General features: G+C 32.3%; 5 protein-coding genes across 6 annotated transcripts in view; 3 read left to right on the forward strand and 2 right to left on the reverse strand.

Moving 5' to 3' along the window:
- Positions 1 to 732, forward strand: part of LOC119828450 (DNA polymerase alpha subunit B) — an 8140-nt gene extending 7408 nt beyond the window's left edge. For both annotated transcript variants that reach the window (XM_038350600.1, XM_038350601.1), the window contains one exon: positions 579 to 732. In XM_038350600.1, the coding sequence (XP_038206528.1) occupies positions 579 to 713 (135 nt within the window). In that variant the 3' untranslated portion in view covers positions 714 to 732. The remainder of the gene's footprint in view (positions 1 to 578) is intronic.
- A 98-nt stretch (positions 733 to 830) lies between these two features.
- Positions 831 to 2976, reverse strand: LOC119828451 (mitochondrial amidoxime-reducing component 1). The gene is made up of 8 exons (XM_038350602.1): positions 2818 to 2976; positions 2328 to 2553; positions 2109 to 2253; positions 1890 to 1984; positions 1598 to 1706; positions 1307 to 1512; positions 1164 to 1238; positions 831 to 1053 (listed from the first exon to the last, which is right to left on the reverse strand). Exons 1-8 carry the CDS (start codon positions 2828 to 2830, stop codon positions 924 to 926), a joined length of 999 nt encoding a protein of 332 aa, XP_038206530.1. The 5' UTR covers positions 2831 to 2976; the 3' UTR covers positions 831 to 923.
- Positions 2977 to 4660: 1684 nt separating this feature from the next.
- On the forward strand, positions 4661 to 5565 carry LOC119828419 (signal recognition particle 14 kDa protein). The gene is made up of 3 exons (XM_038350559.1): positions 4661 to 4887; positions 4969 to 5041; positions 5120 to 5565. The coding sequence occupies exons 1-3, from the start codon at positions 4864 to 4866 to the stop codon at positions 5344 to 5346; spliced, it is 324 nt and encodes a 107-aa protein (XP_038206487.1). The 5' UTR covers positions 4661 to 4863; the 3' UTR covers positions 5347 to 5565.
- A 156-nt stretch (positions 5566 to 5721) lies between these two features.
- On the reverse strand, positions 5722 to 20393 carry LOC119828418 (zinc finger FYVE domain-containing protein 26 homolog). Its single transcript, XM_038350558.1, has 16 exons — positions 19878 to 20393; positions 17781 to 19428; positions 16982 to 17100; positions 13761 to 15476; positions 13571 to 13669; positions 12670 to 13482; positions 12216 to 12490; positions 11956 to 12096; positions 11248 to 11372; positions 10135 to 10550; positions 9280 to 9747; positions 8677 to 8902; positions 8182 to 8482; positions 7452 to 7586; positions 6979 to 7105; positions 5722 to 6567 (listed from the first exon to the last, which is right to left on the reverse strand). The coding sequence occupies exons 1-16, from the start codon at positions 19941 to 19943 to the stop codon at positions 6397 to 6399; spliced, it is 6846 nt and encodes a 2281-aa protein (XP_038206486.1). The 5' UTR covers positions 19944 to 20393; the 3' UTR covers positions 5722 to 6396.
- Positions 20394 to 21749: 1356 nt separating this feature from the next.
- LOC119828482 (probable cardiolipin synthase (CMP-forming)) lies at positions 21750 to 23715 on the forward strand. Its single transcript, XM_038350644.1, has 4 exons — positions 21750 to 22409; positions 22501 to 22638; positions 22904 to 23119; positions 23568 to 23715. The coding sequence occupies exons 1-4, from the start codon at positions 22008 to 22010 to the stop codon at positions 23676 to 23678; spliced, it is 867 nt and encodes a 288-aa protein (XP_038206572.1). The 5' UTR covers positions 21750 to 22007; the 3' UTR covers positions 23679 to 23715.
- The last annotated feature ends 198 nt before the right edge of the window (positions 23716 to 23913 follow it).

Genomic DNA, 23913 nt, shown 5'->3' on the forward strand with positions numbered 1-23913 from the left:
TTAGATAGCTGAACAACTGGAATAACATATAGGCAACTTTTTATCCCGATATTCCTACAGGATACGGACTTACGTGGGTGAAACCGCGGGGCGCAGCTAGTTTGTAATAGATGCCTACAGCCGCGCGGTAGTTAAAAAAATACCCAGACCCAAAAGCATTGATATAACTCATATTTGGACTGTTTGTATGAAGTTACGATACTAGTAGATAGTATTACTTTGGTTTCGTTTAGCTTACTATTAAAATAACTAAATTGGATAAAACATACTGACTACAATACAAGTCAAAAAGTGGTAAATATAGGTCACAGTGACATTATCACCAAGTTGTGAAATTGGCCCTTATTATCTCCATTGCATTATCATTCAAAACATTAAAATGTCTCTTCTAAATATTAATTTTTCGCCGATGATAATAGACAACTGTTACAGAAATGTTTCCTTTGCATAGTTCTTATTATTTAAAATGCAACAAAAATATGTCCTTATTGTGAGATTTAACAAATAAATGATGTTGTGATGTTAGCACTAATTTCGGAAACTGTAGATAATTCCAGTAATCGTATTTTATTTTTCAGGAAGTTAACGGATGTGTGGTAGTAAATCCCGAGCATTTGACGAAGGGTACCGGCGGAGGCACGTTTGCACGAATGATTATATGTGATGACAACGAATTGTCTAAAAGTATCGCTGTGCAAATTCTTCGGATTTAAATATAAATTTGTTCAACAATTACGTTTTTTTTTCATTAATGAAAGTCTTAAACATGATATTATAATTTATTGTTTTAGTTTCGTACATACATATTACATAAACCTATCACATTTTCCTTACATTTTTGAATAATTTTTTAAGTTAGCTTGAAGCTTATATGTAGAGATAGACTATAAAATGTTAAATTCCATATATATTTTTTATAAATGTTATGCAACATAAATGGGATCATTTAAAGAAATAGTCCCTCCTGGTGGGGAACGCAAAGACATTTGTAATCCCATGCGGGGAGAGTTTCCTTCATTCTTATGGCCATCAGGGTATTGTATCTGCCGATAGCTGTAAGTTGTAAGAAAACAGCTTGTTAATTTTTACATTCACTTTCCTTGTAAAATAAGTAAATGTAGGCAAGCATTGCATTGCTAGTGTCTAAAAAACGTATAAATTACCTCTTCAAGGTTTCCAATGGCTCAGCTTTTACGTCACGCAACCCGGTTTCTGGGTCAATCGTGGTCAATACGCATCTATAGAAAATTAAAAAGTTTAATACTGTTTATAAGCCTTACAAAGAAAAACTTGTAATTGTGATTACCTGGTGCATGGTTTAATAACTTCAAAAACATTTTCACCTATCTTCACAAACTTCCAATTGTCTTCATCGTAAGGTTGGGCGCCGTCTAACACAAAGTTTGGCCTAAAGCGGCTATGGGACGCGTTACAGTCTTTTAACCTATTATTTAAATCGTCGACAGAAGCTTCATTTAATAAATTGAACGAAACCTCATCAGAAAGGGCTCCCTAAAATATATAATGAATTTTAAAGTCGGGCCTAAGTACATATTATAATATACTTTTTTGACAGTACCATTATAAAACTACATACCGTATCATTTTTTGTGAATTTGTACATACTGTTGGCACCTCTAAGACTTCGGCAGTTTTGCGAGGCATAATAAACGAGTCGCATGGTTGAGGTTGGCTTACCCAACACTCTGTAAGTTGATAAATTTATTTAAATAAAATAATGCTCTTTTTACCAAAACAGGACGGACATGCTTTATTACTTGAAATAATTTTGAATTTGGCACCTGCCGGCCGTAACTGTGGCACGATCGTTTCGCTTGCTCATGCGTTGTTTCAATCAAGTACATACATGTATATAGATTGATACATACTTAGAAAACCATTCGGCAGCTTCTCCCCCACAATCATATACAGGCACTTGCACTTGCCACACAGATGCGATTTTTGGAGATTGTAATGCAGCCACCTATGAATTTCAGAAAATTATATGTACCCAAGTACTTTTATTTTTCTCCCTTTAAAAATTACTTACATTATATTTATACTTAATATAAGGCGTTACGAAATTTTTGAAAACAGAAATTAATTACCTCAGCCAAATTCACTGACAAGGTTTCCATGTCTGGATGCTTCAAAGTAAGGATAGAGTTGTTAACAGAAGGTTTCACAAGAAGCAAATCGGGATAAACTCTTGCCGTCACGAAATTGTATTTATCGTCCACTACCATAAGGACTCTGAAAAGGCAAAAAAATATATATAACTAGTTGTAACTATCTGTAAGCAAACATTTTATAGGTTTTAAAATTACCTGTCCCGCAACCATCCACTTTTCAATCCAAGTAAAGTGCATTCTACTGAATTTAAAATTACAGGACCACATGACTTGATCGGATAAACGTAAATGTTTTTTAAAGTACCAACTTGTGTCCACTCCTCTGGCAACTTTGGTTTTTGTAGCTTATTGTAGAGATGGTAAGCTGCGTAGGCACCGCCGATAACTCCGGCAGAAGCAATTGCAGCAGTAGCGTAGGAAGCTAAGAGGATATAAAAGGATGACACCCTTTAAGTTGATTATATATAATATTCAATAATAAGTAAAGAAACTATAAAAGAAATATTAGTCAGAAATATCCCTATAAATAAAATTTAATGATTCGTGTTGCGCAGTAACATCAATATAAAAAGGGAGTTCTGGAAAGATTTAATACAGTATAAGAAAATTGCCCGAAGGTAGTATTAATTTTACACTGTTAAAACTTATCCATCGAACATATTCACTAGCGACTTTCTTTTCTTACCTTTAAAAGACATACTTAATATTGTTTATTTGTTTTGGTAAAGACGCTTTTTCACTTTGAGACTGTTATCAGTACAAATCACACATGAGTACTGACAGACTACTTTTAATTTATGCGTCGAGTTGTTTGTGTAAAATAAGGATGATACCGACATTCTCATCCACAAGCCACCGCAACGGTTCGACATCGATATTCGGATTAATAGGTATATACGGTAACGGTACGATACGGTAACAATAACGGTACACGGTAGGGTATCGCATTTATAATTTTAATAGAAATCGTAGGGAATTCCTTGAGAATATATAGTTTTAAAATCTTGAGATCCGCATCCGTGTGTATAAGCTTAAAATATTTCGTATATAAACCTACGCAATACGTATCCGTATCTGTGGATGTCAAAAAATAGCATCTGTAACATCCCTCGTGTAAATTGCAAATAAACACGTCATAATTATTATCATAAATATATATATGTACCTAAATAGTTGTATAATAAAAGTATTACCTATATACACTTAAACTCTGTATTGAAATTATCAGTGTTATTTACTGAGCTATCATGCATTCCCGTCAAGGTCAAAGGTATAGGTATCGCTTATCTACCAGCAAAGAATTAATACCTACGTAATAAAATATTACTGTCTGACTAGGATTTCTTTTTTGATGGATTTAATTTAATTATACGAGATATTCGGACGGAAACTCAATGCAGATGGCATTTCAATATACACATTTACCATACACGAATGCTAACATTGTACATTATAAAATATTTTTTTATGTTACTGTGTGATCTTGATAATACTTGTATGAGCATATCTCAAAGAAAAAGCTAAAACCTCATAATAAAAACAAAGGCGTTACTATGTAGTTCTTAATCTGTGAACTAAGGTCTCCTAATGTAGCTATAATTTGATTTATATTCTTGCGGTTTAACATATGATTAACATTTTTAAGGTATTTTGATTACGCAAATCATTCGATGGGTATTCAATTTATGTAGGTTTTAATGGACATGTTTATCGTCTTGTGCGTTGGAAACCCTAAATTACATGCGTATGCGAGTAATATGTTTATTTAATAAAGAAAAATATGTTATTAAATATCTTTTTTTGCCCGTTAACGAGCCGTGACAACTTCTATTTAAAATAATACTCGGCTTATGTAGCAATCATGCATTGGTGTCTGTTGTGTAAGTTGTCATATATAAATAAGTGATAGTAATCAGTGATGTTTTATTTAATACTAGCTGCGCCCCGCGGTTTCACCCGCGTAAGTCCGTATCCCGTAGGAATATCGGGATAAAAAATAGATGTTGGCCGATTCTCAGACCTACCCAATATGCTTACCAAATTTCAGAGGAATCGGTCAAGCCGTTTCGGAGGAGTATGGCAACGAAAACTGTGACACGAGAATTTTATATATATAGATAAAATAAAGACATCAAATTTAGTAGCTAACCTACGTGCGTACACTTTATGTTATGACAACCTTATTTATTTCAACTACTATTACACTTCCATCCGATTGTTGTTTTTTCCTAAACTTAAGTGTATATCTGTTTTGGCGTTAAAATATAAAGCTCAGACGGAGTTGCTTCAGCATTAATAATATTAAGAGATATCGTTATGTATGTAAAAAAATAGTTTTAATACTTCTTAGATTATACAAGTAATATGAGGTACAATTTATTATGTATATAAATATCTTCTTATACCTAGGCTAAAACGACTTAACTTTGATAAATTGTGTATATATTTATTATATTTTGAATGCATAGGTATTTGTTGGGTTGCTTGTCAAAACCTCGAAACGTGTCAACAATTGAAGAGTCATATATTGTCGACTGCCACTGTCAATATGACATAAGTTTAACGTGTCGACTGTCGTGCATTCCTGTATTCGTGTAAAAAAAAAACCTTTCAAAATCACGATTCACTTTATTTATTAAATGATTGTGATGGATAATTTATATACGAGTTCATAACACATATAAAATATATTATATATTCTATATTTTAAGCTTCACATAAATTTATAACCATGGTCCTGTTAACTAACGATTTGGTGAGTATATTATACAATATTATATTAAATGAATCAGTTCATTGAATATACTCAATATATTAACATATCTTATATTTTCAGTTTCTAACAGAACTATCAAAACTCTACCAAAATGCACGTACATCAGGGTCCGTTACTGTTACTATGAAAAGATGTATGTATTGTGATATTGTTTTAACTAACTTCGATTAAATGTTCCATACCGTTTAACGATTTGAACTATGACTTTTAGATGATGGTCGCACTAAGCCTAATCCTCGTGATGGAAGCCTTGCCATCCCCAATCCAGACTACAGATGTTTAATGAGAGCACAATGTCGAAGTAAAAAGATATCAACAGTAATTGAACAAAAAGATGTAGAGACATTCACAAATGCTTATTCTAATCTGCTTAAAACAAGTATCAATGGACTAAAGAGGTTAAAGAAACCTAAAAAGAAGGCAATGGCTGCACAATAATATAATATGGATGTTACAGACTGATTCAAAATTCAAGCATTTCAGGGCAACACACATGCAGTGCCAACGACCACAGCCAAGGGTGGAGGTCCATTAAAATGTGCTTTTCTCTCGCATGAGATTTGAAGAGTTGGAGTCTTAGCTTTATGGCTGATGGTATACAACCATGTCTCCAATTAATATTTTAAGTCAAACTATTAATAAAGTTAATATAAAATAGTTGCCACACTTTTCTTTTGGGGAGACGCCAAATTCTGTGCAAAGTATTATTTTAAAGATAATAAAATATAATATACACAACATGTGGCACTAATCTTTCACATAATTATTAAAAGGATAAAAGGTATGCTAAGAAATAAAACTATGTCACAAGAATTATACTTGAAACAATTATAATATATTCATTAATAGCGGTAATACAGATTATATCACAAGGTGAGACCATATATTTATTAACATGTAACATAATGAATGTTAAATATTTTTATATATTTGATTCAAAATATATCTAATAAGCTATTCCAATAACATTAATACTTAGTTTTCCTATGCATTTTTAACCAAGTTTATCACAAACAGTTCATACTATGTTAATACATATAAAAATAATGACTAAATAATATATTTCCTTTATAATAATCAGAACTTGCACCATTTATTGTAAAAGATAACTAACAATTTCTGAACATATTATTAATGAACACAATAATTTTGGTTACTAGATATGTAAAGTAAAATTTTTTTGATAAATATTTTCTTAAAAAAAAAGTATTGCATTAATAACATTAATAAATCTTTAATGATATAGACAAAGTATAATGAAGATCTCAATTAAAGATAAAAGATATTAGTTTGAAGTTGAAAGGCATACTTTTTTTACAATAATTTTCAGCCTTAATGCAATGTTATGTAATACTTTTTTAATTTTATTACTTTGTCAAATTGCATTCTAAATAAACTCCAAGATTCTAAATAAAATCATCTTGCTATAAAATCACAGATAATTAAGATCTTTTGATTAAGAACTAGTGACAACATTTTAAAAGTATTTTACGGTTTGGTATTTTTGGACGTGAGTCGCTTCAAGCAAGCATTTCGTACTTGGTCATTGCCAAGCCTCTCGGCCTCTTGTAATACGCGCCTCAAGTCGTTGGTTCGATCGTTACGAGCTGCCAATATATAGGCACTGCTAACATTGTGGCATATGAGGTAACAGGATATCTGAAATATTGTTTATGCACTGATTTATAAATAATTCCAACTCAAAAAGTAAGCTTCTACCATGAAGAGACTGTATACTTTTTAATACTAATTTTTGAAACTCAATACTCTTAAAACTAATTAGTGAATCAAATCAAAATATTATTTTCAATAGCATCACTAACAAGCAAAAACAAAATTAACATCAGGATTATACTTTATCTACTTTCTTAAAGAATCTTTATAAATATGAAATATAAAATGAATCTTTATAATGAATCACGGATATGTCTGTATGTGAATAATTTACATGGTATTACACCAAATTGGATCAATATTTTATTAGTGTTGAATATCAGTAGCTATACTCATATAATCAAATTTGATATGTAATCAAGTAATTTTAAAATATTTCAATGAATTGGTAGTCACCTTAATAGTCACACTGTGTATATCAGCAATAAGTATCTCAGCTTGTTCATCATGCAGTTGTCCTCGAGCTTCACATCGACTCACTACCGCAGAGACACCAGCTTCTAACACTTGGTCACTCATTAAACTAAAAATATACACAATATTTTTTATATTCATACGACTTAATACAAAGACCTATATGCTAATTAGTACTAGCTACATTTACTTCTTAGTGCATCAAATGAATGGAAATGAAATAATACAACAGATGATGCTCATTAATCCGTGGAGCCTTGTCACGAATATTAGCAGAAATCGATGTTTATAATAAAGAAATAAGGATTGTACCAAGGCATTAGATCATAAGTCAATTATTTTTCTTTAATAATTCGACACAATTTCTTGTATGTCATAACGATAAAATCTAAAATATCACATGAGTAACACATTATATTGTATGGTAACTACGGAGAATAAAATTTTAAACTTACCTTGCTGCAGTTTCTTTGGAAGCACGGATGCATTTAGCCAATGTTTTGACTTCCATAAATCTATCAACATTCACTAAATATTTTGCGACGTGGATATAAATGTTCATTGAGTCCAGCTTGTGTTCTGTTATTATTCTAAAAAAACATTTACATGTAAAAAAAAAATTACATAACTTAATGATAAAAAAAGCAGTGGTGGCTAAGTGGTGAGAACCTCGGACTTTAAAATCGATAAGGCGGGGTTCGAGACCAGGCAGGAAATAAATTGATTTTTCAATTTATCTGCACATGTGGATAACATCACCTCTGCTTAAAACGGTGAAGAAAAACATCGTGAGGAAACCAGCATGTCCAAGAATCAAAAGTTCGACGACATGTGACATCTGCCAACCCGCACTTGGTAAGCGTGGTAGATTATGGCCTGAACCCTGAGGTCTGTGTCCCAGCAGTGGGAACATATATGTGCTGATGACGAACTTAATGATAAGATTTTTATTATTACGCTAATGCACGCACACCAACAAGGGCTATAATTCTCATATATATCGCCCTAAACGAAAAAGTTGCGAAATGCCACAATAGGGGCGTATGCTCGAGACCCGCTATGGCATAAAAATAGGCTTATGATGATATGTCTCCCTGTAGTACCAATTTTCTTAACCATTTAATTTATATTGAAGAAAAAGTAACATTTGTCAGATTTTGAAATTAAAAAGTTAAAATTACTTACTTAAATGCTAATTCGAAACCACTTTCGATAGACTGCCCTGTAGCCAGAACCACGGCGATAAGTTTTATTTTATCCGTATTAGATCCAAAAAGCGTCAATGGCCTATTATCTATGCTTTCTGATTCTCTGCGCATATTCGACATCGGTATGATTTCTTTCAAGACTCTTTCCGTCAATCTATTGGATGCTTCACAGTTCGCTAAGTATTTGGCAAGCTCAATTTGACGGGAGAAAGTCGTCATTAGATTGTCGATAGTATTCCTATCCAGATGGAATTGGATCGATTTGGGGTCATTTATTTCTGAAACGGTGTATAGAAAAAGAAAACTTTATTACCAAGAAATTAATTTCAAATAAACATGTTTAATTGCATTTAATTACACTTCCTTATTTCGAAGGGTCAAGGAATTGTCAGACAAAATGGCATCGATTCTTTCAAAAACTCACAATAATTAATTTAACATGAAACACAAACGTTACAAGAATTAATCATACTATTCGCAACCGGAACACACTGTCCCAAGTGATGCAAAGCCGCGGTCAAATGGTGTTGCCGCGACAGCAGAGTCGCGAACGTCGGTCCGGTGGAGACGGGCCGCGAGTACAGCAGCGCGCACGAGGCGGACGCGCGCGCGTGCTGCCCGCTGCCGCACTGCAGTGCGTATAGGGCGTCCAGACGCTTGCTCATTTCTAGCGTGCGGCATATGTGCATTATGTATTCCTAGAAATACATACGACATTATATTGAATAGATAAATTCTTTTTCAAATTCATTTTTATTAATTATAGTGGATATACAGTGGTATAAGAATAAGTGTCCTAGGGATTAATTTACAATGTATTGTCTGAATCTTCTATGCGATTTAAGAAACATTTTCACAAAAATTACTTTATTCTTCAATCAAAAATACACAATCCCATACAAAAACTGTTCTCAAATGTATTTGTCAAAGCTTCAGTCGGCAAATACAAAAACATTAAACTAAAAACAAACTTATTAGCGTTACATTAATCTCCACACAAACATATCAAAATTCCAAAGTAAGGACCAAAAAAAAACCATAAAAAATTAATTTCAGAGAAAAGTCGAGTACATACCGACCACATTTCCAAAGTACTATCCATTTCGGTCATCGATTTCAGCATATCGTTGACTTTATCTTTCTTCAGGCATTCCATATAAACAGATTCCGTGAACGTTTCCTTATCGACCATGTTATCATAGCAGTATCTTACAACTTCGGCCATAGTGCTGTGTTTCATATAAAACATTATGTTCGCAACATGAGAGCCATAATTGCTGAGATAATAAACACATTCCCTATAAAAGAACGGGTCCAGTCTTTTGTTCTGGTAATCCACTTTTGTCTCATAGTTATTGTTTCTTCGTAAAAGACCTTGAGCCAGTGACTTCTTCTGCGGAACGGTTGCCGTTTGAAAGTCACTATAGTCTCCCTGTTTTATTTTTTTAACGCTAGCCAGCATGTGCATTATGTTTAAAGCAGGTTCGGCAAGGGGCAGTTTTTTCTTGCTGGTATTCATTGATGTTAACTTTTCATTCGTACTCTGAAATGTTTCAAAAATATAACTTTTCGAAATTAAGAAGTTTCTTACAGATTTTAATTATTATCTACCCCGACGTTTCGAACACTTTCCAGCGAGCGTAGTCAGAGGGGAGACTGAGTGTTACTTATATTGATTGTGATACAAAATCCTATCCTATTCTACTCTTAATTAAGGTAAGGATGTGTGTGTGTTTGTTGCTCTTTCACGCAAAAACTACTGAACCGATTGCAATGAAATTTTGTACGTAGACAGCTGGACAACTGGAATAACTTATAGGCAACTTTTTACCCCGATATTCCTACGAGATACGGACTTACGCCCATTATGCTGACATTTGAAATGTGATATATTTATATAAAAATAAAAATTCATATATATATAAATTACCTTAATCGTTTCAGCTTTATCCAACAATTGTTGGTTTACTGGATAGTTCATCTCTTCAAGCATGGTAATAATTTCGTTCAATAGCGGCGGGTTTGTGCGCACTCTGCCCTCCGACTGCACACTCGACATCGAGATAGATCTATCAGAACTTCTCAAACCGCGCACTTTTCTATTCATAAAATGAGATTCTGATGCCTCTTTACCATATTCTAACTCTTCTGTCATATCTACGCATATATTTGGTGCGTTTTTAAAACAAAGAGCGAATTTCCGTCGGGCTTCTCTAAAACAGCCAGCTTTAAGACACGCCTTACCCCAAGCGGCGAGTACGCTGGTCCGCGGTATGCCAGATTTCGTAGCTATTTCTAATGCGAGTTCCCATTTTTCTGCTTCGAGTAGAGATCGAACTATTTGGCCTGTAAATATATAGTTCAGAATGGAATTATATCAATGATTTCTATGTAATACTAGCTATCCACCCGCGGCTATGCCCGCGTAGTTTCAGGAAATTTAGACCCGGGGTTTTTCTAGCATGTTCCCGTTCCCGTCGGATTTACGGGATAAAAACTACCCTATGTCCGTCTCCTGGGTCCAAGCTACCTCTGCACAAATTTTCAGCCAAATTGGTTAATCCGTTCTTCAGTTATAAATAGTGTAACTAACACAACTTTCTTTTATATATATATAGATTACAAAATTTTTATGAACGCCCGTTCATCTGTCAAAGTGCATGTCTCGTCTGTATATTGTATTGATATTGGAAATATATTTTTCAGCAATATCTCTTCTAATTATATTCAACATAAATAATCACTCTGAAATAAAGTGGTGGCTTACTTGACCTTGGACTTGAATAGAGTTTTTTTATGTGTTATGAATTAATTTGAATAATTATATTTTAATATTCTAATTAATTTAACACACCAAACTTTGGTATTTATAATTCTTGATTTTTTTTTATCAAACTTGACTTTTTTGAATAATAACTATAATGTTGTGTTTTACTGTAATTAAAGTTACATAAAACCATGTAGCAAGCTTTCCAAAAATTTTATCTGTATTCTTAGTTGGAAATTCTTTATAAATAAATAACTTTTTTGATGTTGTACTCACTGGGATGCGCGCCGTGGTGCGGCACGAGGTGGTGCGCCTGGTGCTGCACCAGCGTCGCCATCGCCTCCGCGTGCGACAGGCAGCGCGACACGTGCGCCGCGCCCGTCTCCGCTATGCGGCCCCCGCTGTTGCAAACACACCAGTCTCAATTATAGTTCTATAACAAATCCCCACTAATATTGTAAATGTAAATGTGAAAGTGACTCAGTCTGTCTCTTTTTTATATCTACCACTGAACCGATTGTGATGACATTTGGTACAGAGATAGTTTAAAATCCGAGATAGGACATATGATAGTTTTTTAAACGAAGACGAAGCTGCGGGCGAAAATTAGTATTATAAAGCGTGCGTTTATTTGTCCTTTCACGTTGCAACGGAGCATTCTTATAATATGATTTTTATGTCTGGAGATAGATTAGAGGTTAGAGAGTGAGATATGCTACATTTTATTGCGGAGAAGTATCACTTTCTCAATGTCGTCAAAATGTGTGCGAGCGGTATGTATAAATATTCATTCAAATTTACACCTTATGTCGTGGAAGTAATGTTCAAAATCATTTTTCTCTCTTCTCATTCATCTCTCGGTAGTAAACGAATGCCTATTCGTCTAGAATTTTGCTTTGGACAATCTTTGAGCGAAATTGTGAGTAGTTATCTTTTGTATGTTTATTTTTTTTATTCTTTTACTACTATTTTTCCAATACTAACGGTTTATCTGTAGGTGTCCTGGAATAAAGCTCAGCGGCTGCAAGCAATAAGGAGCGGCGCGCACGCACCAGCCAGCGCGAGTCTCCGCACCCGCCGGTTGCGAGCTCGCGGGCCAACTCGTCGCTACGGTCGAGCAGGAACCTAGGTTTAGGCGATATACTTAATTTTTATCCGACATAAAAAAACAATTAATAAAAATTATATGACATAACGAATAATTGACTGTTAAAGGTTTACTTTTAATAAAATGACTGTCTAACCTCGGATAATCCAAGTTAATAGTGTGCATTTTCATAATAGACAAGCACAAAGTAACATTTGGCGTGAATTCATAACTGAACTCCTCTCGAACTGCATCATTCTTTTTTGCGTTTGTGGACAAGCTCCAGTCCATGCAAGTAACACCGCTGGCAGCCGAGTCCGAGTTACTACTCGTTATTAGGTGATCTTGATCCGCACTTGACTTTTTATTCATTGTTTGAATGTAACAATCGTCGCAAACGCGAAACTTGACGCCGCTGGGGTAAGTCGGCACCTGAAAGGTTTGATAGAAAACAATTACAAAAAAGTACCAAAGCATAGCATACCAAAGTATATAATCTAGTTTAACGTAAAGATCTTAAAATAAGATCTTGAAATAACTATCGAAGTTTCGTCCATCACTAAAGTGTAGCGTGTATAAAAATCTTCATAATATGACTGAAAATATTTCACCTGCATCCTATTTCTCGAACAAGCGTGACATACTAGGCGTCCGCATCGACGACAGTGATGTCGGCGTATAATCATAGAAAAGATGGATATTTTACACAACATGCACCTGTCCGTGGTATAATCCTCAACCCACTGATCTTTTGCTGGTACAAGTTCAGGCATTACGAACGGTCGCGAAACTCCTTCCAAGTTAATTGAATCTATCGACTGTAACAATGCGTCGTCCCAGGGCTTTGGTGGCGAGGGACACGTGTTTCGCGTGTTTCTCATATCTAAAGCTTTTTCGGCATAGTATCTCAGTAAAGAATCAACTGAATTTTGAGATATCATCACAGTCTCAATTGTTTTCATGTTGTAGTATAGATAGTCGCCGTTAGGATCGTTCTTCAAATTTGGTGATATTTTATTAAGAATATCCGTAAGGATTTCCAGTTTTGCATTCATCAACAGCTGTTCTATCATCAGAATAGGTTTCTCAATCAAATCCCAGAAGAGATGTCTCAGACTCGGATCCATTTCAAGAACAATTCGCAAGCCGAATTTCAGGTTTTCGAACGAACGCCATGAATTCGAATGACTGTTGATATATTCGAGACATACTTCAAGTATTTCTACATTTCGGACTTTAGACATTTCGCCTAATATTAAGTCTAAAGCTTCAGATGTAGAAAGACGTCGGAGTAGCTCTTGGACAGCGGCTGGAGTAGCTTGATTTGAGTACTCAAATAACTGTCGTAATAAGTTCACGACTATTAAATTTTTCATATGTTCCGTTACGTTATGAATATCAGCCCAATCCAGACACAATTTAAACTGAAAACAGTAATACATTATTTTCTTATATAGATTTAAATTTAACCGTGTTAGTAACATATAAGCTTTATAAAATCACATAATGTACCTGTTGACTATCCATAAGCACTTCGACAATTTGCTCAGGATTTTCGTTGGATTTTTCATAAATTGCATACCAATGATTAAATCCCATTATGGACGCAATCTAGAAGTCAATAATTGTATAATGTAAATTATTTACTGTTCAGTTTATTGATGTTAAAATAAATCATAAATTTAGGTGCTAGGTACATTACCTGTTCATACAGAGGTATTTTAATCAACCAATCAGTACAACTCTTATACAGGTTGTCTTCTACAGCAGTTTTGTCGAAAAGGAAACGCAAATAGTCAACGACTTCAAGGGCACCTTCAGCTGGCCAACAATTCAAATTATTTAAAATTAAATCAACTTTCAATTCCGGACATTTCAGATATTGGCAATACTTCCAATTGTGACTAACTTTAGAGTTTGTCGCTAATTTAAATAGAATTAGGTCCCTCAAGTTATTTAAGTTTGCACTGCTCATAACTTGACGTTCAGAGAGCGCATCTATTATTTTTAAGCATTGTGATATTTTTCCACACTCAATTAATTTTGGCATATATGTAAATAGTTTATTGAGATCAATTAAAGTATGCAAAGACGCCAAATATTTGTTGCCGTTAAATAATACTTTGGTATGGTCGAATCTCTCTAGATCCATATATTTGTTTAAACACTTCGTTCTCGCATCAATACTTTGCTGCATATCATTTTCATTAAGTGATGTATGGATCTTTTTTATTATATGTGCCAATACCCAATTATGTAAAACGACGTATGTAAGACATTGTGGATCTGGAGTACGCGGTAAGGGCGCAAAATCAGCAATAGGGTCAATAAACAATTTTTCTTCCGGGTTTTTAAAATCGAACACAATGTGCAGTAAAGTATTAAAAGTTTCTTCAGTTGCTTCTTTTGAAGTGCCCACTAAAGTAATGGAAGGGCAAAAATTGAGGATGAGCTTGGGTATCAAATTCACATTTAGTTTTTTACATATTGGTTCCAAGAATGCTATCGGTAAATCTTTATTATTTATCATTTTACCAAATATGTCGTGTAAATGTCGCTCAAGTACTGCAAAGTAAGGTGTATCGGTAGACGAAGCTGTATCTTTTAGAATATTCTCTTGTTCTAATTGCGAAACGGATTTTGTGTACATATAGCATTTTCTAAGATAATGTATTCTAGATTTTTTTGTTCCGTTTCGTGTCACTTCCGCAATATTACAGATATCTTTGTCAGATGTTGCCACCACATTCATGTAGATTTGATGATATCTTTGCAATAAATTTTCATCTTTCTTATTAAAATTAGGAGGAACCACAAGATCTTCCAAATCCAAACAGCATTGTCTTAGTTCTTTGGATAATTGATTGAGTTTACAGAACTCTTTGTGTTTTATGGGAATACGACAATCTGTTACTAATGCGCATATACTATCAGGAAAATCAAATGACTTGTCTGTGTTGCCAAATATTTCAAAAGTAACGCTCGCGATATCTTCCACAAATCTTATATAATTGATTTTTTTCACTGAGGTAACATCAGTACTACTTCTGACTTCGGCCAATTTCCTTTCCACAACATTGATGAGGCCATAAGTTATTTCTCTGTTGAGACCACTGCTGATTAGAATATCTACAGCATTAATAAATGGAGAATTCTGGTGATTATAAAGCTGCAAATGGGGATGACGGGAACCCAGTTCAATTATGTCAAAAGAGTTTGGTGCTCTGTTTGCAGCTAAAAATCCTTCTACAAGACCCATTACTTCTGTTGAAACAACTGACAACGCGGACAACTCTTTGGTAGGATATCGAGAAAAATCCCGATAGCAAACAATATTCTTTAGTTTTGAAATCAAATGCCTTAATTGTTCCGTGAATGTGACTTCAGTAGCTATTTCAGAATCAGAAAGGTCAAACATCTGAAATAATAAAAAAAAAAGTTATTGTTGGTTTTTTTTTTGAAGTCAGTGCGGACAACCTAGCTGGAAAATTTGACGAAGTTGCGAATTTTTCAGTTAAGCGATAAGTAAATGATTGACACCGGAGATAAAAAATGGACTGAGAAGGGTTAGGAAAATAAAGAGGGTCTCCGGCTCCCCCACTCATGGCGCGAAACACAGAAACACAGTAGCATTCGTATTGATTGTTTTCTTTTCTTGTTTCCATAAATGTACATAAAAACTTTATAAAGTATTCCTAGGAATAGATTTAAAAATAGGTGACATCATTCATCAATTAATGTCTTGATGATTGAAACATGCTCAATGTTTTATATAATTAATTTAATTCTTGCACTCATTTTTGTAGCAGCCTGCTTAACATTTTCCCCCAAGTCTCCTATAAAGCGCAAGGTATTTGTTACTTCTTGAAATATATTATTCAATTGTAATAAGATATTCTTTAAATCAAAATTGTAATTATATAAAATGAACATGTTTGTATAGATATTTGATTTGATGTATCATTTATTTGTATAACTTATCTTATGCTCTCTTACAATGTAAACAATATAATTTTATGTTCTATTTTGTTTACAATTCAAGTAATTGTAAACAAAATAAATTATAAAGAGTCGTTATGCCAACATAATTGGGTGAATGACTCAATATCGTTTTAATGAGTTGATAAAGTTGCATCTGTAGACGCGGAAGCAATAACTCATTTAAATACGTAATGAAAATTTATGGATTTCAGTTTCTTCAGCAGAAAACAGAACACGATTTAGAAATTTCATCATCAAAACATGAAGAGCCGGTTCATTCTATTATTAATCTTACAACAGATTTAAAAAGTAACTATTAGTACTCTTTTCATTATTTATTCGCTGTTTCTTATTTTATATACGAAATATATATACCACATTATAAAAAATGTAATTAGGTACATTTTTCTATGAATTTATCAAATGTTAAGGATAATTGAAGATTTCTTTTTATTTAACAGATTCAAGCAGAACATTGAAACTTGACATTAATAAAATGGTTTTTTTGAAATCTATCAAAGATTTGTATGATGATTGTAAAACTAAGAGAATATCATATAAAATAGCATTAAGTCGAATATGGAAAATTGTTAAAGTGTGGTTTATTATTTATATAATTATCGCTGTACCTCTTTGGTGCAGTAAAGGTATTTAAGAATATTAAATGTATGTAGTTATTATTAACTCGAGCATAACTGATTTTTTTCTAAGTACCTTCATTTACACTTATATTTCAGGTTGGTGTTGCTGTTTTTTGTTTTGCAAATTTTTCAAACCCGAAGAAACAATTCAGGACGCAAAGTTTTATATACAAAATAATCCCCCTGGAGTTCTTAAAACTTGTAACAAAGAAATCCATTATAAGCCTACAGATTATGAAATAAAATGTTATGAAAAATTTGATCATATTCTAAGAACAATATAAAACACAAATAAACTTACCTCTAAAATTTGATTGGCTTTTGGGAAATCATTATGGTATAGTGCTAATGCAACCAGGCAATTGGGTTTTGCTAACATTATAGATATAAAGTCAATTGATGTTGTTTTACTGCTGTAAGCTGAAAATCAGTAAGTTTCATAACATATAAATATTGTATTTTAGTGAAAGTTATCATAATATAGTAACCACTCATTTTTGTCTGTTACTTTACATAAAGTGAAACATCACTGACATTAGTATTTATATTAATCTATACTGATATTATAAAGCAAGAGTTTGTTTGTTTAAACGCACTAATCTAAGGAGCAGTATTTCCTTAGATCTAAGGAACTAAACTAATCTAAGGAACTACTCCGAGGTCCAATTTAAAAATTATTTCAGTTCTAGATAGTCCATTTATTGAGGAAGGCTAGGCCTTACTCAATAAATGGGTAATAAATCATATATATCATATAAAATCATATATACATGTACCACGGGCGAAGCCAGGGTAGGTTAAAAAAATGAAAGTTAAAATAAAAGGAAAAAATGAGGGAATATGTTACATCCAAAGTTCATTTCAAAATGTGATCTAAAGTTAGTGCATTTTAAAAGAAAAAGCAAAAATTTTTAAGTAAATCCAACCATATTAAAATTAATTACAATTGGAATTACAAAACACAAGAGAAAAAAGAAAACAAAACTACAAAGTCTCAGATTGGGTAGACTTGAAGCAAGGGTATTGTTTTTTTTTTCTGAGTGTAGAGCATAAAACATTTTTTTTGTACTTAGTAGCTATAATATTTTTTTTTGATTTACCTTCGTCACATGCAGAAATTGTAGAGGTGAGCATGGCTTGTTCCATTTCAGGCTTTGGATTTGTGTGTCGCCTCCGTACTTTGGGTTTTTTCCTAGTTACTTTAACTTCAAATTCACTTTCTTCATCCTCACTGCTCATATCAACCTCAACATAATCCATACATAATTTCAACTTTATTGGGTTTAAATTTGGAGAGAGGGAGGACACAAGTTGCAGTTTCCATATTGAGTGATTCACTACATCTACCAGTCTTCTGAATCTAGCCAAGACATTCAAATCTGTGCAATTTATTACTTCTTTTTTTTCAGTCAAATTTTCCAAACATATCTTTAAAGTATCTAAAAGGATTTGCGTTATGAATGAGTTACACATAAAACCAGTGTGCAAACTCTTGACACCTTTCGATGCCTTACTTTGTTTCTTTGAATAAAAATATGAACATTCTGAATGTGTCCCACATGGAAAGTCTTGATTGTGTTCATAACATGACAGATACTCATATCTCAAAAACAAGCAAGAAAATATGTTTTCTATGACTTCAATACAACTTTGCAATGGCTGAATTGACAGAACTAGACGTTTAATGTCTTCCATGGAACAATTTATTTCCTCTGGATTTGTCGAGTCCTCTGATGAATCCAATATAATGTCTATTACTTTAGTTATTGTGCAATAACTGTTGTAAATGGATATATCCCAATTTATACCAGTTGTTTTATTCTTGCACATTGATTTATTGCTCAGTACTTTTAATTCAGATATGAAATCATTATTCATATTTAATAATTGAGTCACTTTATATCTATCCACTTTAGAAAGCCTACATACTTGAGATATAACAGTCAAAGCACTCTGCACCAGTACTTGACTAAAAATAGAAGTGGTCATAATTTTGCAATTGTTCTCCAAACAAAATTTGATTAAAGTAAGTTCTCTTTTTACTTCAGTTAAGTAGAATTGTAATTGTTTATCCAACGAAGTATAAGTATCCAATATTGAAAATATATTAGTCAATTGATTGACGAGAGATGTTAAATCATATGTTTCGGGACAGTTTGTTAAATCTATTAGCACCATTATGAGTAATTGCTTTGTAAAGTTATTTATTTGAAATGTAACCGTCTTCATGTCATGCAATTGTTGTTTATAAATTTGTGCAGCTTTCAATAGCCAATGTACTTTGTCCTCATAACATAATTCTATCATGTATTCAGCTGTAAGTTTGAAATCCTTATGTGCCTCTTTGTTATGAATAATATTACTTGCAGATTGAATTAATTCAGGCAATTTTTGTGGTACCAAGCTCATTAAAATCTGTTTCCTGTGTTGTTTAAAGGTATCTGCAGTGACAAAACTCAGAATTTTGCCTGTAAACTGGGGTAAAAACTTATCATATTTAGCTAAAGTCAATATTGTAATTAGTCTATCTGGATTGTTCTCCACTACTTCAGTTTCCAATACTTCTACATAGAGTTCTTGAATCTTATGGGCATCCTTAGTATCTACATTTTCTTGAAGATAATTTAAAATTAAAGATGTTGTAACGGGATTATTTTTTAAATTTTGTTGAAGGAATTGCAATGCATTTTCTGTAAGTGGTGGAACCAACTTTGACTCTCCAATATTGTCATATATTTGATGAATTTCCTAAAAGAAATTATTAATTAAATTTGTTTTTTAATATACCTCATATGCACCACTTACTTAAATATAAAAATTATTCTTTTGATATAAATTTGAGTAATACAAATCAATTCACTAAACTCCTGTGGTTTTATATTACCGAACAATAAATATAACTATAAAATATATCATTTTAAATAAATTTGTTTTGAATGACAATAATTAGGTAAGTGTTCCCAAAATGCACATATTAAAATCTAGCTTTCCGACCGCGAAACCCTTTATTGTAAAAAGAAGCTCCAACAGGAATGAGATGTCTCTTCATGGAAAATAGTAACCTTTATCACTTTTTAGCCTCTTAGGTATATACAGCCACAAAAGTCATACTAAAAAAAGTTCTGCTGCGACGTGAAAAGAAGACAAACAAAAAACACTTCCTTCTTTATAACTATATAAAGGATAACCATACTTACATCATATATTTCAGGTGTTAGGTCTTCAAGGAGACAAAGCATATATTTCAATTCCTCTTCATTCATCTCGTATCAGTATTATATGACCGTGTATTTATTTTGCATATCACAGAAAAGCTTATATGTTCGACCTACAAGTATTCTTTTTTTTCTTATTATAAAATCATTTCCCAATACCTATTAGGATACATTACAATGACAGTATGCACATAATGCTTTTAAATCAATGTTTAGTAAATGTATCTTATTTCAAGATTACAAATGTCTAATGAAATATTGTAAACAACTCTGGCAAGTTTATTTTCTTTGTGACATTATATCAAGCTAACTTATAAAGAAGATGCGACGAATAATAAACAGTTATGTTAAAAATTTGCAATTGATATCGAATAGTCACCAATAAGGCAAAGTGGAGCAAAAATATAAACACAAGTTCTGAGACTCAGAAGAATCACTAAAATAATCTTTTTTAGAACGAAAGTCGAAACACCAATGAACAAACTTTAAAATATTTGTCGAAAATTAAATGACATTGACAACACCTATCATATGTTCAGTGACATTATGGTATAACCACAGAATAAATTAGTATTACGTTGTAATACTATTCTTTAGCCTTTGATCTCGTAGGTAGTAAAAGTCGAAAGTCGGTTTATGGAAGTAACTAAAATAAAGAGTTGTCGCTTCAAAACACTAGTCAGTAACAGTAATAATCTCTTATTAAGTATATTAGATCAATATATCTAAATCTAGTGTCTATATAAAACCGAAGAGTAAAATTATAAGTAATATTTTTTTATTTAAGGCTTCCGTCCGTACAAAATTGAAGGATATAATTGTATTATATTATGTTAAATTAAATTGTATCAAATCAAGCTTAGCAAAGATCAGTAATTCCTTTGCATGCATTGGTGTTAAATTCTTCAATAAAATATCGGATGTTACTATACATTTAAGTTGGTGATGCAATGCAATGAAAAATATATAATAACGTTTTTTTAACCTTGTAAGGCACTATATAATAATGATAAACGCTTAACTTTGCATAGGTCTGCTATTTTTAATTTTTTTTTTTTTTTATTTATGTTTAGGTAACTTGTGCCCTTATAAAATACTAGCAGCTCATCCCGGCTTCGCACGGTGATAATAATAATGCGGATCGCGGATGTGCTACTCGGTAAATTAATTTTGTGATGTTGACTCCCCTCACGTCATTCTTCAACGCCTAGCTAGCCGAGCGGAGTTTTTTTATATTATTTAAAATCGAATCATTTAAAAAAGGTGATATGAAGTAGTCTTAAATAATGATTTATTTATTTCGATAAGGATCAATATCTTAAGAATAAAGTGCCTTTTCTGGCGGTGGTATTTTAATAATTTTATTATAATAGAAGGACGCTTATTGTGACCAGATTTATAGTTTATATAAGATAGAGACATGCTGTTGTGGCATTTTCATGAATATTGATGTATCCTGCAAAATTGTAATACATCATTTTGTTGAAGATTTTCTTCTACTTTTTACACCTTGGGTTAGATTATTAAAGTTTTAGTAATCATCCCTAATTATTTTGAAAATGAAATATAGTCTATGTCACTCGGGAATAGTGTAGCTTGCTAACGGTGAAAGAATTTTTTAAATCGGTCGAGTATTTTCGGAGCCTCTTCATTTGAAACAAACAAAAAACCAAATCTTTCCTTTTTATAATATTATGATATATTACGATTTATAATAACATTATATTATGTATTATAATTATAATAAATATAGAAATATACTCGTAGTTTAATGTCGTTTATTATATCTGTGCTTAATGTTACTGTACCATAGGTACTAAATTTTTGATCTGGTACTTTGCAGCAAAATGTCAAAAACTTAAAAATATGTCAACAAATTAGGATCATCTGATTCAAAAAAAAAAAACAGCAAATTAAATTATTTGTATTTGTTGGCAAATAAATTGAAAAATTTGGTAAAAAGTAACTTTTTATTCGTGTAGTTTACAAATCTTCAAAATATACTTGAAATGTAACAGTAGATAAATGCGTGTGAAAATTTTTGGTTATAATATGTCTAAATTAACTTAGCTTATTATCCTAGCCGCGTTATTCTTTTGGTATTGATAAATTATGAGATTCAGAACGTACAAATTCTACAAAGAACTTTATAGTTTGTATTCCAAACAATTTAGTTCTATAACAACTGTAAACAATTCAAATGTTGGTAAGCGGCATTATCCAAGACATTCGATATGTGTTTCATCGATAGTGTGTCTTTCGTCAGATCATAAAAATTCCCTGCAAAATTTTGAAAAAAAAGCGGAAGCTTTTAAAGATGCATTTGAACAAAAAAGAGAAAAAATTAAAGACACAGAACATAAAATTAGACAAAAAGGAGTTGAAATTGTTCGTGACTTAAAACAACACAAGGAAATAACGAGTCAAAAATTAAGGGAGAAAAAAGATCATATTATTAAAGATATAAGGGAGACAAAAGCAAAAGTCAAAGAAAAACTTGAAGGAGTTGTAGAGGTGAGTAAAATTCTAATAACTTAAAAAAAATTGTAATGAAATTTAACCTCAGTGTTTATTACTCAAACAAATTACAAATTAATACTTGCAGAAAGAAAATGTATTCACAGTTCCAAATGTACTGTGTGTAATGAGAATAGCAATGTCTCCATATTTAGGTTATGTAATTTTGCAAGATGATTACAACCTAGCACTTGGATTACTTACATTTGCAGGTATTACAGACTTGGTAAGTTAAAAATGCCAATACATATAAGCAGCTAAAAATTCAATACAAGAGAAGCTATGCTTAACAATAAGTCTCCTTCAATTTCTATTAAAATTTAGTTACTTTTTTTTCTTATTGTTTTTTTTGTTCTTGCTTTCCAGAAATTAGTTTATATCATGTGATAATTTAATCTTCTTTAATTTTTTCTCTTTTTTGTTCAAATGCATCTTTAAAAGCTTCCGTCATACAATAAAACAACTTCTTTGATTTTTAATTACCTTTTTAGCTTGATGGCTGGATAGCTCGTAATTGGGAAGGACAGGCATCAAAAATGGGTTCCTTCCTCGATCCAATGGCAGATAAAGTTTTGATTGCCACATTATTCATATGCCTTACCTGGCAAAATCTTATACCCTTAGCCTTGACCCTTCTTATTGTGGGAAGAGATGCAGCTTTGGTTGCGGCTGGTTTTGTTATAAGATATATTAGTCTGCCTCCACCAGTAAGTTACTCACTTAATCCTACTTTTATTATATTTTATTTACGGTAGTGTGTCAATTCTAAGATGTCTATTTATTATAGAACTTTCTGATTGAAGACTGTTTTTTAATAGTCAGGTTAGTATTGGGTATAACAATTCAAAAATACTGAGTCTAATAGCTTTAACTAATATGAATGCCAATCAAGACCAAAAAATTTACATATAAATGCCTCTCTAGGAAAATAAACTGCCTTTTTGCATGATTAAGCTTTTGAAAGCATTAAACTCTGCAATTTTGATTGAGGCAAATTAGTAAATATTATAATATCTAATGTTATTTTAAAAACATCATTAGACATTAACTCAATATAGATATTTGAATTTGGGGAATTTGGGCAAAACAGTATTTATTATGTTGAATGTAATAATTTTTTAATTATATAAAATTAAAGAAATTTTAAAATTGCAGAGGACCTTGAGTCGCTATTTCGACGTGACACACGCAACAGCGCAACTGGCGCCCACATTCATAAGTAAAGTGAACACGGCAATACAACTATTATTGGTAAATTGCTTTTAATTTAAAAATATGACCAAGACGTATTGTTTGTATTTGCCCTTTGTGGAATAATGGGGGCTTTCCTTATAAATTTTGTATGATCAAAATGTTTGATAAAGTTATTGTCATCATTGTACCCCAATGATGTCAGTAACTTAACATTTAACTTTTGAATATGTTTTATTATGTCCCTACGCCGTTATTCGAGGCCTTTTAAACAATAATGAGAGAGACATCTCTTGATTTCCAGCCGACA

Source organism: Zerene cesonia, chromosome 8, assembly GCF_012273895.1.
Source record: "Zerene cesonia ecotype Mississippi chromosome 8, Zerene_cesonia_1.1, whole genome shotgun sequence".
Lineage (NCBI taxonomy): Eukaryota > Metazoa > Arthropoda > Insecta > Lepidoptera > Pieridae > Zerene > Zerene cesonia.